The sequence below is a fragment of the Rhinopithecus bieti genome, unplaced genomic scaffold, assembly GCF_001698545.2.
Source record: "Rhinopithecus bieti isolate Rb0 unplaced genomic scaffold, ASM169854v2 scaffold_28547, whole genome shotgun sequence".
Classification (NCBI taxonomy): domain Eukaryota; kingdom Metazoa; phylum Chordata; class Mammalia; order Primates; family Cercopithecidae; genus Rhinopithecus; species Rhinopithecus bieti.
Window position 1 is genome coordinate 776,287 of NW_016813480.1, and position 17,859 is coordinate 794,145.

General features: G+C 40.0%; 1 protein-coding gene across 2 annotated transcripts in view; it reads right to left on the reverse strand.

Annotated features, from left to right (window-relative positions):
• The window catches only part of MTUS2 (microtubule associated scaffold protein 2), a 472,062-nt gene that overhangs the window by 345,492 nt on the left and 108,711 nt on the right, over positions 1 to 17,859 (reverse strand). Inside the window, exon 4 of one of the 2 annotated variants that reach the window (XM_017848470.1) lies at positions 15,782 to 15,976. In XM_017848470.1, coding sequence (XP_017703959.1) covers positions 15,782 to 15,976 — 195 coding nt within the window. Of the gene's footprint in view, positions 1 to 15,781; positions 15,980 to 17,859 lie in introns of both variants that reach the window. The other variant, XM_017848469.1, reaches the window with a different exon arrangement.

Below are 17,859 nucleotides of genomic sequence, written 5' to 3' on the forward strand. Positions count from 1 at the left end.
CCCTTATTTTACTTAAGAATGGCCCCAAAGTGCAAGAAGAGTGATGGACTGGCATATTATTACAATTATCTATTTTATTATTACTGTTCTTAATCTCTTACTGTGTCTAATTTATAAATCAAACCTGATCCTAGGTACGTATGTAAAGGAAAAAACATGGTATATGTATCCTTTGGTACCACGGAAGGTTTCAGACATCCACTGGGGGTCTTAGAACTCATCCTTAGGAATGGATAGAAGAACTGATGTACATAATAGAACTATAGACTAAGGCCCCTGATATAAGAAAGTGAAATCTCAATGTCTTGGCTACATTGAGAGAAAGTTCTCACCAGTTCCTTAGGAAGGAAGAACTAGACAAAACCTACCACACATAATCTAAATGTATTGCATATATTTAGGGTAAAAATAATACACAGAAAATACATCTAATTCTATCTAATGGATTTAGTTATTCTCAATATATCCCTGTTGTCTTCATAAAGTTCTGACTTGCTTGACAGATATCTGAATGGAACCCCACACAGCCCCTAGCACAACAGAGAAGATGGGGCCTAGGGGCCAGGTGTGGAAGCAGATTTATGGAAGCTGGCTCATATTTTATTTACATCTCAGTGTGCCCCAAGTTAAAACAGCACATTATTCTCAGAGATCTACATACCAACACAGTCAAGACTCAGCAACAATCCTATAATGCCTGGTTGGTCTGGTTAATATCATGCCTGTTATGGCCCCACCACCATTAAGTAGAATAAACACACACATTCTGCAATTCAGCTTAACATGTATAAGACTTCTTTTTAAAGAATCAGTGGGAGTGAACACTGAGTATCACTGAGTTCAAATGCCTCCTTTTACTGATGAAGAACCTGAGGCCCAAACGAGTAAATTAGCTTGCCTAAGGCCACCCAGCCAGTTAGTTTTAAGAGCTGAAGGTAGGGCCCAGTGGTCCTGGCTACCAGTCCACCTCTCCTTCCCTAGGTTTCATTACCTTGTGAAGTTAAAGGAAACCAATAAATTATATTTTCATATGTAATTATGAACAATTTATTACACACAAAGATACGTTATCTTTAATGCTTACAATCTTTACAATATTTACATCGATTATCTTTTTCTTACGATTTTTTGACAAGATGAACTAAGTCTAAAGAAAACAAAGAAAAACAATGCCTAGTCTTTAGTGACTCTGGTTACTGGTTACTCCGGAATATGTGGCTGGCTGACATGCAGTCTGGTCAAAATTACCCTTACAACTAGCCAGAAAGGAACCTTCAGATGCCAATGACAGATTCACACATTCACATAGGACTCCGTGATACTCAAACTCCAGTTGGGGAAGCTATTTTATTGATATCACCAAAGGAGCCAAAACTGTCTCACACACGTACGACCTGCACATATTCAACCGTGTAAAAATATTCAACAGAATGCACCAGCTTCGCACTGAAAAGTTGCCACATTCACCTAGTCTAGTCTGTTGGCTGACTAGACATATTCATCGCAGTTATTGCATTAATGAGATCTAGACATTCTTAATCACAATGTCTGTAATATTTCATTTTAGTGGTACCTGCTAGCAGAGAAAAAAAAATCTACATCTCACTTCATTTATCCGTACATTTCTCTCACATCCTGTAGTACTTTCTATTCAGATGGCTCTGGCTCAAGAATGTGCAATGCAGGTGCCTGCAGTAATTTAATAGCTCTGTTATCTGCATGGCAAATTCACGGGGGTAAGATGTGGATGCCACAGAAACAAAGTTACCTTTTTATCTAAGCACCCACTTAAATAAGTTTTCTGTTTAAACAGTATTTCAGAAGTAATCTGGCATTGCCCTTAATTGAAAACACAAATTTCCACAATTTCTACACCTTAAGAGATCCCAAGAACCGCCTCAAGCTGAGGTGTTAGCTCTGACTCTCACTGCATCCCTGCCTGGGGAGGCCAGGGCAAGCGAGCAGCTGGACAGGGGACTTCAAGAAAACCAGGAAGAGGACAGTAGAGTACCAAAGGCTCCTTGTTCCTTTCTCAGTTATTCCCCACCACGACCGTCTTACTATCTGCACCTCAAGCCCCTCACTTCCCTTCCTTACCTCCTCCTCCATCTTTCCTTTGACTTAATGTATTTCTCTCCCCCTCCTACTTTTCCATCTGTCCAATTTTACCTACCGAGAGTGAAACTATTATATTTATACACTATGATGGTATCTTGAACAAAATGTCAAATTACGTCTGCTCTGCTGTTCTTATACATGAGGATATGGCTCTGATCACAAAAGATGATTTATTCCATCTTCTATGAACTAGTCTTCTGATCAATGGTATGAACTTGTAAAATAAGCAATCAGGGATAAAGACAGCATCTATGGTCTTAGAAAAATATTCCCACTCCCAACTCCTATACAAAGCTTTAAAGTGAAAATGTGAGATCTTCATTAGCTCTATGTCACCAACTGTTTATTAGTCTGTTCTCACATTGCTATAAAGAAGTACCTGGGACTGGGTAATTTTTTTTAAAAAAAGGTTTAATTAGCTCATGTTTTTGCAAGCTGTATAGGAAGCATAGCAGCTTCTGCTTCTAGGGAGGGCCTCAGGAAGCTTGCAATCATGGCAGAAGTGAAGGGGGAGCAGGTGTCTCACATAGTACCAACAAGAGCATGAGAGAGATGGGGGCAGGTGTCACACACTTTGAAATGACCAGACCTGGGGGGAACTCACTTGCTATCACAAGGACGTAGCAAACGGGACGGTGCTAAGCCATTCATGAGAAAACCACCCCTGTTATCTGATCACCTCACACCAGGCCCCCACCTCCAACACTGGGGATTACATTTCAATATGAGATTTGGGTAGGGACACACATCCAAACCGTATCGCCAACCCAGGACCCTAACGCTCCAGTCTTTAGGAATTCATGTGGTGTAGCTCCACATGAAGGAAGAAATAACTGCCATTAGGAATCTTGAAGATGCTACTGTCAGAAGTCTTGTTATATCCAAACCGACAATCCAATCTAGAACTGTACTATCCAATAAGGGAACTACTAGCCACACATGGCACTGTAAAGTCATTAACATTAAATAAGATTTAGAATTCAGCTCCTCAGTTATACCAGCCCCAATTCAATGGCTCATTAGCCCCATGTGACTAGTGGCTACTGTATCAAGAGCCAAGGTGAACACTGCAGAAATTTCGATTGGGCAGAGCTGATCTAAAGACACATGAAGGCCCCATTACAAACCAGCAAGTAAGAAAATGCCTTTCTTGGCAATTTGACTATAGTCGTGAATTCTGTCTCTAGTTCTGGAGGTAAGTGGGCATACTTGCGTTAAAGCCAGCAATTTTCAACTGTGCTCCATGGAGTCCCTTAGTAACTGGTGGAGGTAGAAAGGACAGGGAAGGGAAAGAGGCAGACAGAGCAGGCTCAGGGCTCCATACATCCCTCTTCAACCAGCACCTCTGCCTCCATGGAGTTGTATGTATCACTTGACTCCAAGCTCCAAACATTATATATTCACTTTGGAGGTTTAATTGCTATAAGTTATCATGAATGGGAAAAAACTGGAGAGACGTGGGATCTACCACCACATCACTAGAGACAGCCCTAAAATCCGTTCGATTGCTTCCAGGATAAAATCATGTTTTCTAACCTCACATGGGCCTTCTGTGCAACTCTGCAATTTCCCCATGCACCTCTTACTGACTCAGGGTGTTACTCAAAGAACCATTACGTGCCTCGTTATGCAATCCCATATCCAATTCTATCATGGTTACTCTCTGCAAAAACGCTACATCTTAATTACCTGGGACAAAGGAGGCGACCTGATATGACCTCCTTGAAGCCTTTACTTCTCTGTCCAAAATTTCTCAGCACTCATCCTTTATGCCTTTGTTTCTGTCTTCATGGCTATACCGCCACTTGTATATTTAATAATTGCATTCCCTCCTATTTGCCCCAGGAATTGCTCTATCTCCCATTCTCACTTGCTTTCATCTTCAATCGCTCCCTGGTTACTACTCAGAGCATAAGCATTCTTATGTGCTTAAAAAAAGAAAAAAAAAAAGCAAACACAAAACAAACTATCTTCTCCTGCTACAGTTCTTTCCCTTTTCCTCACCAAACTTCTCAACAGTAGTAGACACTCTCCACCTTTACCTTCCTTACCCCCTTGTAACCTGATTTCTGCCTTCACACATTTTGTTAAAAACTTACTTCAAAGCTACCAGTAACATCTTTTCTTTTTTCCTTTTTTAGACAGAGTCTCGCTCTGTTGCCAGGCTGGAGTGCAGTGGCATGATCTCGGCTCACTGCAACTTCCGCCTCCTGGGTTCAAGCCATTCTCCTGCCTCAGCCTCCCAAGTAGCTGAGACTACAGGTGAGCGCCACCACGCCCAGCTAATTTTTGTACTTTTAGTAGAGACAGGGTTTCACTGTGTTGGCCAAAATGGTCTCGATCTCTTGACCTTATGATCTGCCCGCCTCGACCTCCCAAAGTGCTGGGATTACAGGTGTGAGCCACCGCGCCTGGCCACCAGTGACATCTTTAATCACAGTCTGCAGATCCATTCTCCTCAATATCGAAACATCTCAGCACCACAGCACAGGTGGCTTGACCAGCCATCTCTTTCCAGGAACCTCTCTCCCTCAGCTTTGGTGATGCTGACACTCCTCCTCCTCGCTGACCACACCTTCTCTGGCTGTCTCCCATCTCGTGCCCCCTGCAACCTAGACAGCTACTCCCTGCACAATGTGTCAGCTTCCCTCTTCCCATTTCATTCTGCATGCACTCCTTCAATGATGTCAGTCACGATTCCAAACATCACTTATTTTCCATGGCTACTCTCCTTATTTTCAGCCCAAATCTGCAGGAGGTAGTTATAGGAATGGATGTATGCTGCTGCAGATGTAGTTACAGGATGGATGTCTGCTGGATATAGTTATAGGAATGCTTCTCAACATGACCAAACCCAAACTCATCAAAGCCCCATCAATAAAACTCATCAAAGCCCCCGTACAATCCTGTACACAGTGTGAAATGGCACCTTCTGACTCGATCATTCCTATTGTAACCCCCTAGTTCAGGCTCCCATTAACTCTCTCCTGCTAACTGCTGCCTGTTACAGAAGCCCAAATAACTTCTGATATAACCATATAAATTATCTTATTTTTCCTTGCAAAAAAAAAAAAAGAAATTATCAATCTCTTCACTCTGTCTACTGCCTTCAGAAAATACCACAAGGGTTTTATGAACCTTCCCAGAAGATGGCCTACACATGTTACAACAATGCAAGAAAGCACGTATGGCTGGCAAAGTTCCCATGAGAAGCAAGATTCATCTAGAAGCTATGTTTGTTTGCTTTTCGATATTCTCACTCTGCCACAGTCTCAAGTGAAATTCGAGTTGTGACAAAATGTGACCTCTGACCTAGAGTTTCTGCTAAGATAAAAGCAACAAAATGTATGAAAACGTTTCCTCCTCTTCCTTTCCGCCTCCTTGCATCTCCTCATCTTTGTTCTGGTACTGGACTAATAATCCAAGATGCTCGGCATTAGAGAGAGGGTAAGAGCAAGAAAATAACTTCCAAGCATCTCATAGCTCTGCATTTTACAGAAAAAAGCAAGGCAGTAAAACCTTTGCACTGTTCTCTGTTATTGTTCTAAAATTTGTATCTTACTAAGACACAGAAAAAAATAACAAAAGTAAAGTCTGGCCCAGAGGGAAAGCATCATTAATTTTGGCAGAACCAAGATGTCTCATGCCCAGTTTCCCTTCTCCAAACTACTTTATTCACCATTATCATATTAATTTTCCTTGAATACAATTCTATTATTCCTTACTTAAGACCATAAGTGGTTCCATCTTTTTTTAACAGAATAAAGTCACAGAATACCAGCTCGAGAGCCCAAATTGGTCAATTCATTTAATCCAATCCCTCTGAACTTTATGATAAAAATCTGAGTCCAGTAAGGTTAACTGACTTTCCCAAAGACGATTCCATTATTGAAAATGCTGGGGTTTATGCATATTACACATGCTAATATGCCATATTTCTTATCTAAAATATGATTTCCATAGCTCCCGGTATCTTTTCTTCATTAAACATATTGAATGGGCTAGAACATCCTAGAATATGGCACTTATAAACTTTATAAACCTCTAGAGAAACAATATGATTTCTAAGTTAGATCCAGATATCTGAGTTAAGGTGACAAACTAGGAGTTACTGAAGCAATAAGAAAATATTTTCACTCATTAAAGGCAATGCTCAAAAATACTCAGAAAATAATGTTCTCCTTTGTAAATGTGTGGGAAGGAAGCAAAGAAAACAGGAAAGAGAAAGAACTGAATGTGTGGGAATAATTGGGAAAATTAACAGCAAGATTCAGTAAAAGTGATTCTATTTTTTTCTCATAAAGAATACTTTAAATTTCATAATTACAGATTCCAGGGAACTAGATACTGAAATCCATCAGTGACATTTGTTTGACTTCCGCATTTCCAGAGGAAATCAGAAGCTTATTTTAGTTTTTGTTCTCACTCTTCTCTTTTTCACCCACCCAAATTGGGTTGAGATGTTTGACAAAGTAAGCCCTAGTACAATGGAAATTAGGCTCTAGCAAAATGAGAAGCTGTGCAAAGCCCTTTAAGTACTGTGAAATCAAATGTTCCCATTCTTCCAACAGACATTGAAAAGGCACAGAAATAAAATCAGATCCAACTCTCACTTTCTATTTTGAGCAGAGGTTTTAAATGCCATCAGCTTAGATTAATGTATTAGTCACCTTGCATAAGTATGTTTCATTTACAGGGAAGCCAAGTGAATATATTCACTCAAATGGTAATGTGCTAAAGGCATGGCATAGCCTTTTTAAATAAAGAAATCAAAACATGATTTTCCTTGTCTATATTTTGTGAATGTCCAAACCACCACAAGTTTACAACTCAGAAGAAAGAGATTGCCATGAAAATCAAATGATCAACCTCCACTTTCATGTCTCAGAAATGATATGTTTTTTAGCTTAACACTCACGCAGAAGGCTATTCGCCATACATGTGCGAGGTGATTATAACAATTCAGAACCGGAATATATGTCGTGTGCCTGATTCAGATGTCACAGAAGCATTTTCTTTCCTCCATGAGAGATACATTAATGGTCATCTTCCAGTTGAGCTTCTGAATCCTTACGCACATGGCCAATGGATGGAAATGCCCACAAAAACATTATTATTATTGGGCAAAGCCCTTTTCTAAGTACTTTGCAGTTATTAATTCCATCTGATGCTCCCATCGACCCTACTGATGGTTTAACTTATTTTAATCATTATTAATATTATTATTATTTTGCAATGAGGAAACAGAGGCACAGAAAAAGTAAGTAACTTGCTCAAAGTCACGAAGCTAGCAAACAGCAGAGGTGAGATGCGAGCCCAGGCAGTGTATCTCCGGAGTCTGCACTCTTCACCACTACTGTATCATCTCTTCAGTATGGGGAGGTATTGGTTAAAGGGTTCAAAGTTTCAGGTATTCAGGATGAGTAAGTTCTGGAGATCTAATAAACAGCATAAGGTTGATCATTAATAACACTTTATTATGTACTTGAAATTTGCAAAGAAGGTAGATCTTAAATGTTCTCACCACACACACACACACATATACACAGAAGAGGTAACTATGTGAGGTGATGGATATGTGAATTAACTTGATTGTAGTAATCATTTCACAATGCATATGTACATCAAAACATCATGATGTAAATATAATACACAATCTTTGTTATAATTAAAAAAGGTTAGAAGAAAAAAAAAGGTTGTCTAAGAGCCTTCTAGGGACCACTAAATGTAAAAATAAAATAAAACAAAAAAGAAATGAAAACTAATACAGAGAGAAGGTGGAGTTTAAACTTCTTCTACGGAAATGTTCAAACATACACAAGTCAAGGAGTACAATGAATCTTCATGGTTCCATCATCCAGCTTCAAATATTTTCAAATATTTGTCAATCTTTTTTCACCTATCTTCTCCCACCTCTAGTTTTTTTTCCCCTTTGGTGGAGTATTTTATAGCAAATTCAAAAGGTTGTCAATTACCTAAAACCAATGTGGAAGAATTCCATCTGAAGACATAATGTAGTAGTGCTGAGCCAGCCTGGAGAGGACCTGCAGGGCCTGAGGTCTTTCTTCACCTCACTCAAGGTACATGGATACTTCCCCCTTCCTGTGCCTCCTCCCTCCCCTGCCCACCAAATGCTGTGTGGTCTTCAAATCATAGCCTTGCTAACATTTCCCTGCATGGCTTTATGTGCATAACCCTGTCTCACCACTCCCCGCAAGGGTTAGTGAGGACTCACCCTTGTCCAGGTCATGGCAGCCCCGGTGCTGAGCTTATGCTTACCACAAAGAATACGCTAAAAGAATGTAGGATCAGGAAAGGGAAAGCAGATAATCTAATCTTCAGAAAACAAGCCAGCCAAGAAAACTGAAGCAGTTCAACTAGACATTATTTGTACTATAAATAAAAATGTTCCCCAAACCTTCAGTTTATCTTATAAACAGAAATGGCCAACATCCTTAAAAATAAAACAAAACATGCTTACAATCTAATCCTATCTCTGGGTGGAAATCATCATTGAGTGTTTCTGAAGAGAATGAACAAAGACATCATTAACAGTAATATCAAACAGGCAATGGCTTCTCTAAAGTCTGACCTCACAAGCCACCTTCGGCTGCTTTTTCCATGAATAAAAAATGATTCTCTCTTTGCTGATGAACATGAGATGGGTTAATGGCTGCTTCTGTAACAGTTATTAGTAACATTTCTTGTCAACCCTGATCTTATTTAAAATGCATGTCAGACGTAGAAAATCAAATGTTATGTATGTAAATGTATTTTACAGTATTCATCAGTGTACACCCTAAAGTTAACATTGCAAAAAGCTTTCATATTAACCTTCATTTTCATTGATCAGACTTCCAAAAGGCTAGCAATTTTCCACTTCAGATTATTATCGCCAGAATCCAAATCCTATTCCATAATTAAAAGAACAAGTACTTATTATAAATATTAAAACAAGAAATAAAACTCTAGAATTTAATGAGAATATCTATACTTGATATTAGCCAAAAGGCCGAGAATCGATTAATGAGAATATCTAACCTCGTCAAATCAAGACATCTAAGTTTGGAAATTTTGAAATTCTCTCAGGAATAGCCTCAAAAGTAGGGTTTTAGCCCAATTATTTAAAAACAATTAAGTATATGCAAGGAGATATATAGGTTACTGGACACTTGTGAGACTACTAAGTCAGTCTTTATGATGTTTATCTCTGAATATATTTAGAGTTCAAAGAGTTTTCTACTCTTTGACTTATGTAAATTACCTCTATGTATACCACAGTCAATAAAAATAACATTTTAGAGGTCCTCGAAAACTGTGAGAGCCATAATCATGAGCTTCATCAACTATCAAAATCCAAGAATAAAGTAAAAATATGTTCCCAATACAAAACACTCTCAAAGATACCTAAGTCAAAATCTCTTTTCCACGCCCTTACGTAAGAGAAAAAGTTTCTGTTGGGAGATAACTTCCCTTAAAATTCTACTATTGTAAAGGACAGTGTCCTTTAGTGTGAGAGATACTAAAATTATTAAGAGGCATAGCCCCTACCCCCTAAGAGCTTATAGTCTGTAGGGGAGAGAGGACATAAAAACAGATAACTACAAGAGCTAGTAGGTAATAAAAGTGATACAAGTCAAGAGCCCTAGGGGTTTCCAGAAACAAAAAAATCACATTGAGGGATTTTTAGAGGAAGTAAAATTTGCAATGTACCTAAAAGTGATAGAATCTGCAGAGAGAGATGGCAGGTGGTGGGGGTAGGGATAGAAAGCTGGGGGAGGTGTATTCCAGAGATGAATGGTTTAAATCAAAACCAAAAGGCAGGAAAGCACAAAGCCCTCATAAAAAAACGTGAGCAACACATTTTTGCTACTCACATTTGGCTAGTTGGGAGTATATGTCAGGATGGTATGCAGGAAAGGTGGGAGGGCCAGGTCATAGAGGACCTGAAGTCTGACAGGTGAAGCAGGCATAGGGGCACCATGCAGCAATCGAAACAGGGTCAAAGGGAAAATTACCAAGGACCATGTACTTTGCGGATTAGAAAGCCAAGGTGTGCCAGGAATAGCTCAGGTGAGCACTACCACAGTTTTAACAGAGATGAGGAGAGAGAAGAATGAGGATGGGGCAAGTGCCAGAGAAAAGGAATTTACCAGAAATGATGAGTGAACAGAAAATAAGGCAAAAAGCAGGCATGACATGGCCAAGTGCAGTGGCTCACACCTGTAATCCCAGCACTTTGGGAGCCCAAGGTGGGTGGATCACGACGTCAGGAGTTCAAGACCAGCCTGGTCAAGATGGTGAAACCCTGTCTCTACTAAAAATACAAAAACTAGCTGGGTGTGGTGGCATGTGCCTGTAATCTCAACTACTCAGGAGACTGAGGCAGAGAACTGCTTAAACCTGGGAGGCAGAGGCTGCAGTGAGACAAGATCGTGCCACTGCACTCCAGGCAACAGAGCAAGACTCTGTCTCCTCCCCCCACCAAAAAAAAGCAGGCATGACATAATGCTGATTTTGAAATTCCAAGTCTGGGTTGCCAGGAGATCACAGATACCATTAAAAGATAGAGCAACTTCCAGAGAAGGTTTTGGTTTGTACTAAAAACTGAAGAATTTGTTTTCTGAAAAAGTGTTTAGTTTGCAGTGAGTTGGGCCACCCGGCTAGAGATACTTGATGGCTCATTTGAAATGTAGGTAAGTAGTTCTAGAGGGACATCAGAGCTAGAGATAGACATGAGCATTGTGTCCCAACTGCTAAGGTCTGAAACTGTGGATCAGATGACAAGGTGAAGACTAGAGAGACCTGAACAGACACATTCTGAGAACAAATAAGACTAGAGAGACCTGAACAGACACATTCTGAGAACAAATCTTGGGGAGCTCAAACATGTGGGCTCAGCACCCAGGAGACAAACAGCGCCACGATGAAGCGGCAGGCTACACCAGGAACGGCAGCTCCTCAGATTCAGGAAGTTTTCTGAATGCACCAACAGCACCGCTCCCCTTCCAAAGATCTCCTCGAGTTCATTCCACCTTCCAAAAGGCTGTCTGGCTTACAATCCCTTCTGAGAAACGACCTGATAGCCTCATCAGAAATTAACTCTCCACTTAATGCCACTTTTCAGGCTCTGAATACATACATCCTTTGCCAGGATCATTTATGCGAACGTCAGCCTCTCCGCCCACCTCCCCAGCTGTATCTCTACTTCACTATCATCCAAATACTTCTGTACGGCAGGAAAAAAAAAAAAAAAAAAGGAGAAAACTTCTAATTTTATTTTTTACTTGTTTTTCCAAATTCTTTGCCCCATGATTTCTGTTCTTAGGTTATGCTATGGAGAACACACGGCAGTATGGCAGTACTTGAAAAGAGAGGAAGAAGAGAAATGGGAAAGGAAAGCTGCAAATACCACATTCTCCATGTACTTCTCTGATAGATATTTTCTGTTTCTCGGGCACCCAGTAAATGAAGTGCTATTCAGAATACATGATGACATAGGATTTTCCACATAAATTATTCTATCCTTGGGTGATATGATCTATTTTCATTAATGATTAATTTATGAAACCTACGTCATCCTATTTTCCCTCTGCACATGTTCCTAAAGGTTTTGACTTTAAGTCACATCTGCCTACCCACTGGGAAAATCAAGTCTATCCCTAATTACTGATTAATGTGACAACCAAGTACAGGTCGAGTATCCCTTATCCAAAACTCCTGGAACCAGAATTGTTTTGAATTTTGGAATTTTCAGATCTTGGAATATTTTATTATACCAGTTGAGCATCTCAAACCCCAAAATCCAAAACCCAAAATGTTCCAATGACTATTTCCCTTGGGCATTGTGTCAACGTTCAAAATAATTTTGGATTTTGAAGCATTTCGAATTTCAGATTTTCTGATTTGGGATGCACAACCTGTATACATTAGGCAATAGTATGTTTTCTACTCTAAATTCTATAGTACAGTCATTATTTTTATCAGTAAGTTTCTATCACCTAAACTATATTTGGGATCTTTTTTTCATCTCTGGATCTTTTTTTCATCTCTGGACATTATAAAAGAACTAAGGAGCCACAACTTGGGTCAGACCTATGATGTTAAGTTTATGCTTAAGTTCTAAGTTAGAAAATTACATTCCCTCCTTCAATGTAAATATTTTTTTGAAAAGCTATGGGTCACAAATTTAATTTGTAGTTTTATTCGAGGCTCAAAATGGGCCAACCTCATAATCTTCACGTGACAAACTGGTTAGGGAGTGAAGGGCATGCTATCCTGGGGCTCTCCTGGGGGTACAATACACATGCAGGTGCTGTGTGAGTCCACAGGAACTGTGGCTACTCGTTGAAGATTACAAGGAGACAACCTGAACTCATACAGAGCACTTCCTAATGAGAGCCTCAGAGGTGGCTTCTGCGTAAAGCGGAACCCTCTCTAGCATTTAAGAGTGTTCCCGCAGGGGCTGGCTGACAACCTGGGAAGCCTGAGGGGCCTCTCAAGTCAGCTCTGACTCTATGATTTGCTTTACTAAAAGAAAGAAAATATATTCAAAGCATGCACATATCTTCCCTGTATATGGCAGCTTTCAGAAGGAAACAGAGTAGAAAGAACACCAGCCCAGGACCCAGGGCAGGTCAACCTGATCTCAGTTTGCTCAGCTATAAAATGGGTGGTAAACTGGATGGCAAGACACCTTCAAGTTCTGAGGACCTATGCACATAATTCATTTCCCTGTGCCTGTCTCGTGCCAGAACCTTGTGGAAAAGGTCAAAAGACATAGAAGGGCACCTGACTTAGAAAGCCTCTGCTCAGTGGGGTTGGGCTAATGGCCTGAAGCCTGAGCCCAGGGTGGATGGGGACTCCACATGGGACAGCTGAGACCCCAAATGGTCCTGCCATCTCATGTCCAGATGCATGGGGCTCTGATTTCCACATTCATCATCACTTGCCCCTCAGGACCCAGGGAAACAGCAAGGAAAAGTCCCAGCAGAGCCAAGCTAGCCTAGGAAACACTCATAAATTCACAATGAGTCACTTAAAAGTGTCCCAATATAGCATGCCACAGTGTGGACATTGTTTAGACTGTTAATATGCACAAGCACCTAAAAATATGAATTATACATTTGCAAATACCATATGCACCACATAACGATGCTTCAGTCAACAACAGAACACATACACGACAGTGGTCCTGTAAGATTATAAATGAGCTGAAAAGTTCCTATTGCCTATACTCACTAATTTGTTATAATTGCCTACAGTATTTAGTACAGTAAATGCTCTACAGGTTTGTAGCCTAGGGGCCAAGGTTATACCATATCACCTAGGTGTATAGTAGGCTATCTCATCTAGGCTTGTGGAAGTACATTCTATGATGTTTGCACCATGAGGACACTGCCTAACAACATATTTCTCAGAACATATCCCCATCATTAAGCAACGTGTGACTATAGATCCTTACCATGCTCGTGTTTCAGATTTTGAAACATCTACTCTGCATGACATAATCCCTAATTACAGCAGTATTCCTTACATGAATCCTATGTGAACATAGTGTCTGCAAAAAGACCAGCTTTCCAAGAAGAAAAAAAGGGACCAATTCTGATACCACATTGGCTGTTCACATGAGCTGAACCAGCAAAGCTTTGCTCCAGCAAAGCTTTCCACACATCATCTCTGCAAACACAAGAAAGAACAGACAATGAACAAGCTTGGAGAAGAAAGCTTTGTTGGAAAGATATATACCATATGAGAAGTTGATCGAAGGACTTTCAGCTCTCTCAAGAGCTTCATATTTTGTTTATTCCCTGTCATCAAAGCACCATGTCTTCACTAAAGAATAGAAACAAAATGTTTCTTGACATTACATCTAATAACAAGTATAGGCATAATGATTAGTAGCACTTAAGACAATTCAAATTCATGGGAGGTTTTTCTGTGATTTATCGGTGAAGTAAAAATTACATACATAGTATAGGTAGCAGATAATTAAAAATCGATTCTAACATACGTCTCAAAATAGAAAACAATTCTGGATAGACATTCATATAAAAATGTCACTTTTAATATGAAGTCTTTAAACTGGGAGTTATTTTCTCTAGTACATACAGCTCTTATCCCCTGGGTGTTCAGGGGTCCCTCTCTAGTATCCTTTGAAGCAGAGGTGAGAAGAAATGCCCTAAGCACACCTGCAATTATTCTGTCCACACCTGTCAGCTCTCGGTCAGCAAAAGCTGCTGTTATGTGGACATGGCTCCTCTCACCTTGAGGTGAATTTTTTTTTAAGACATCAAAATCTAACTCCTTTGTTCGAAAGATATGTATCATATGATAAGTTTTTCCTTCATACTACTTTCTCTAAAAGAGAAACATGTCATCGGGAATTTTATTAATAAAAATCATGATAAATAGTTGCTCCTGTATTTTAAAATCATCAGACTGCTAATATGCACATGCATTTCTAAAAACATGAATTACGCACTTGCAAACAGTTCTTTATTACATTCATGTTTCAGATTTTGAGACCAATTTCTGTGTAATGATGTAATCACTAATTACAGTGATACTCCTTAAATGTATCCCGTGTGAAAGCAGGCCTGAGCCACGGCACCTTCAGAAAACACCCTTAGAAACTGCTTACAAACACATCAAGACAAAGGGAAATGTAATGTATTACTTTTAGAAATAACTAGGTAGTAGACCAAAATTTAGGACTATGCAAATGTTCCACACATCATCTCTGTAAACACAAGAAAGAACAGAGAATAAACAAGCTTGGACAAGAAACTGACAAAATAATAAATCAATCGATCTCTCTCTCTCTTTCATATTATTCCAGTTTGATTCAACTTCTACAACTCCTTCAAAACAACTCTCTACATGGAAACCTCTAAGACTTTCCTGGGCCTCTGGCAAGGTCTTGAAAACAACATCTTAGATGTCATGGTTTCCCAACCAATAACATTGACTTTGAAGTGGAGACTGAGATGGGGTTTGGTCATCAAAGGCACAGTTGAATGGGAAACCTCCAGATCTTCCTCAGGGACAGCGGTTGTTGTAACATGCTCTGCAGGTTATTAATTCAAACTTTAAAATGCAGTCTACAGTACCAGTCTCAGGAAACGGGCCTCCAACAGCATCATCTCGGCTAATGGGGACCTTCCTGGGCATGGACTTAAAGAAGCTTGGCAGTGCTTTGCTACTTTTAACATTATTTATTTAACTTTCAGAAATCCAGTCAAGTGTTCTGGCAGTGGGAAGGCATTACTGGTAATCACAGGTGACTAAATGATTCTTTCAGCTAATATTAAATATCTAGTATGTTTCATGACAGCACAATGTAGTAACACCTTTCTTGGATCTTTCTGTGATTTTTTACCTAGAATCTGCAAAGCAAAGGGCTGCTGGAATCTGTCTCTGGATAAGTCATTTTCTACTTCGTAAGAGGAGGTTACAATCTTTTTTTCCTGGCACACTAATTCCCCACAACTGATGGTGTAAATGGGCTATTTTTCTTCAGTAGATGAATAACACAACCATGGGAAGCTAAGGGAGGTGATCTGAATTCTTAAACAATCATGCAAAGAAAATGACACATAGTTACGCAGGCGCACTGGTTTTAATTCAGTGCAGGTACCCCACCCTGCCCCATCCCACTTACGGGTGGCCGGCCGGCCCTGCTCTGGCTGTGCACTGTCCCCGGACTGGGTGCTGGAGACTGAGGAGACGCTGGAGCTCCGGACAAAGCCAAACGCTGCCAGCTTGGCTGCTGGGAGACGTGAGTATCCAGGAGGACGGAGACCAGATTTCGGGAGATTGGATTTTGCAGCATTTGAACTGGAAGCCTTCTTTAAATCTGCTAAAACGAACCCAAATAAAATAAAAAAATTATTCTCAGTTCATAATGAGTTAAAGAATTCCACAGATTGTGAATTCAAACCCAGTTCTATCATAAACAGACTAAAATTAATCTTGCCAGGTTTGATTCAACACATCTAAAATGGACCTTGGAAGAGAAAAGCCCCTTATACTGTGGCTCAGGTACCTCAGAGAACTCAGACAGGAGGTGGTGCAGCCCCGGCCTAGACACGTTTACCATCTACTTAGGCAGATGAATTGAGGAAGACAAATAACGCTATCTTAAGGCCATAAGAAAAGGTATCAAGTGCTTGAGACAATGAGTGAAAGTGAATAGTTATTGTTGCAAGTTACCCCAGATTTGTGAAATTGAGATACACCTTAAATTTTGACATACAGTGGGCAAAGAACCACTGTGGTGAATGTTCACTAGTAAGTTCAAGCAGTTTGTAATAAGTCTTAGGAAAAACATGTACAAAGAATCATCTAACTGTCTGTTGGCTGCAGGAATGAGGAGGAGACAGTGCAGACTGTGGAACAAGCCAGGCTGGAATATTAGCTCTCCCAATGACGAGCTGTGTAATCTCAAGCCCTTGCCCTAACACTTAGAGCCACAGTTTCCTTTCATTTAAAGATTGGGAATGATAACACTAACTCTGCAAATCTAGTATAAATATGACTGCTTATATCACAAGAACTTGATATGTGCTCAAACTGATGTTAGATTTCTTTTCTCCTTTTCCCACTATCTGTTATGTGAGTCCAAACTTCAGAATTAGTTCCCAGATATGTGCAAAGTCAGCTTGTTTTGAAATAATAAAGCATCAAGTTATAAATCTAGCATCTCAGCATCCCCATACTCGAAGTCTGAGCCAGGCTCCAGCAATAGCAACTGCGATGATTATAACAACACTATGAGAAGGCTCTCAGCACCAGAGAGAAGCAGAATATTGTCAATATACACATGCTCCTTCATAGGAAATCTAAAAGGCCCAAGCTTCCTCGTGTGCTGTGGTGCTGTATAACTGTCCTCACTGATTCCTTTAACAACTTTCAACAGCAGGGCTATTTACCATGAGTGCCTATATACTGATCATTCAGTAGCGTTCTTATGCTAGTCAACTCTTCATTATCCAGCGAAATATTTACCAGGTTTCAGAGTAAACAAGGATTTAGATTAAATGACCCATTTGAAAAAAAAATTCCATGTCTATAAATCCATGAAGAAACCACACATTAGAAAGCATCTGTGTGGAAATACGGAGAACGGCAATAGATGATACACTGGGTCGAAATGGCACATAGAAAAGGACCTCCTCCTCTGCCAGCAGCTCCCCCGAAAGTGAGGCTATGGAGAGCCGTGTGTCCAAATAAAGGCAGAAGCTGCACAGCTGTGGGTTCCTGATGCCTGAGTCAGGACTGGGATGGGGAGGAACAAAGTGAGCGCAAAAGGAAAAAGCAGCAAGGAGCTGGGGCTACAAATCTTCCCCACTCAAGCCTGTCCTAGTGCTTGGGACAAGCACAAAAACAAAAAACAAAACCTCAACTATGAAAAAGAAGAAACAACACACGAGCAAGTGGTAACAGCCCATTTGTATCAGCAATTTATGCCACGTTTAATGACTCCATATTGCTGTTCTCACATTATTTTGAATATTTTTAGTTCAGGTCCCCAGAACAGTGAAAATATCCCTATATATCAGATATCATGTTCACAGTGAATTTACGCCAAATTGATTTTGGATGATGTCTGTAGAACAGGAAAAGAGTTGCTAAACATCAGATGTAATTTCAACAGTAAGTATACTCTAAACCCACTACATTTTGATACTATTTTAAGTCATCTATAACCTCCTTTCTAACCTAGGTAATCAATAATTA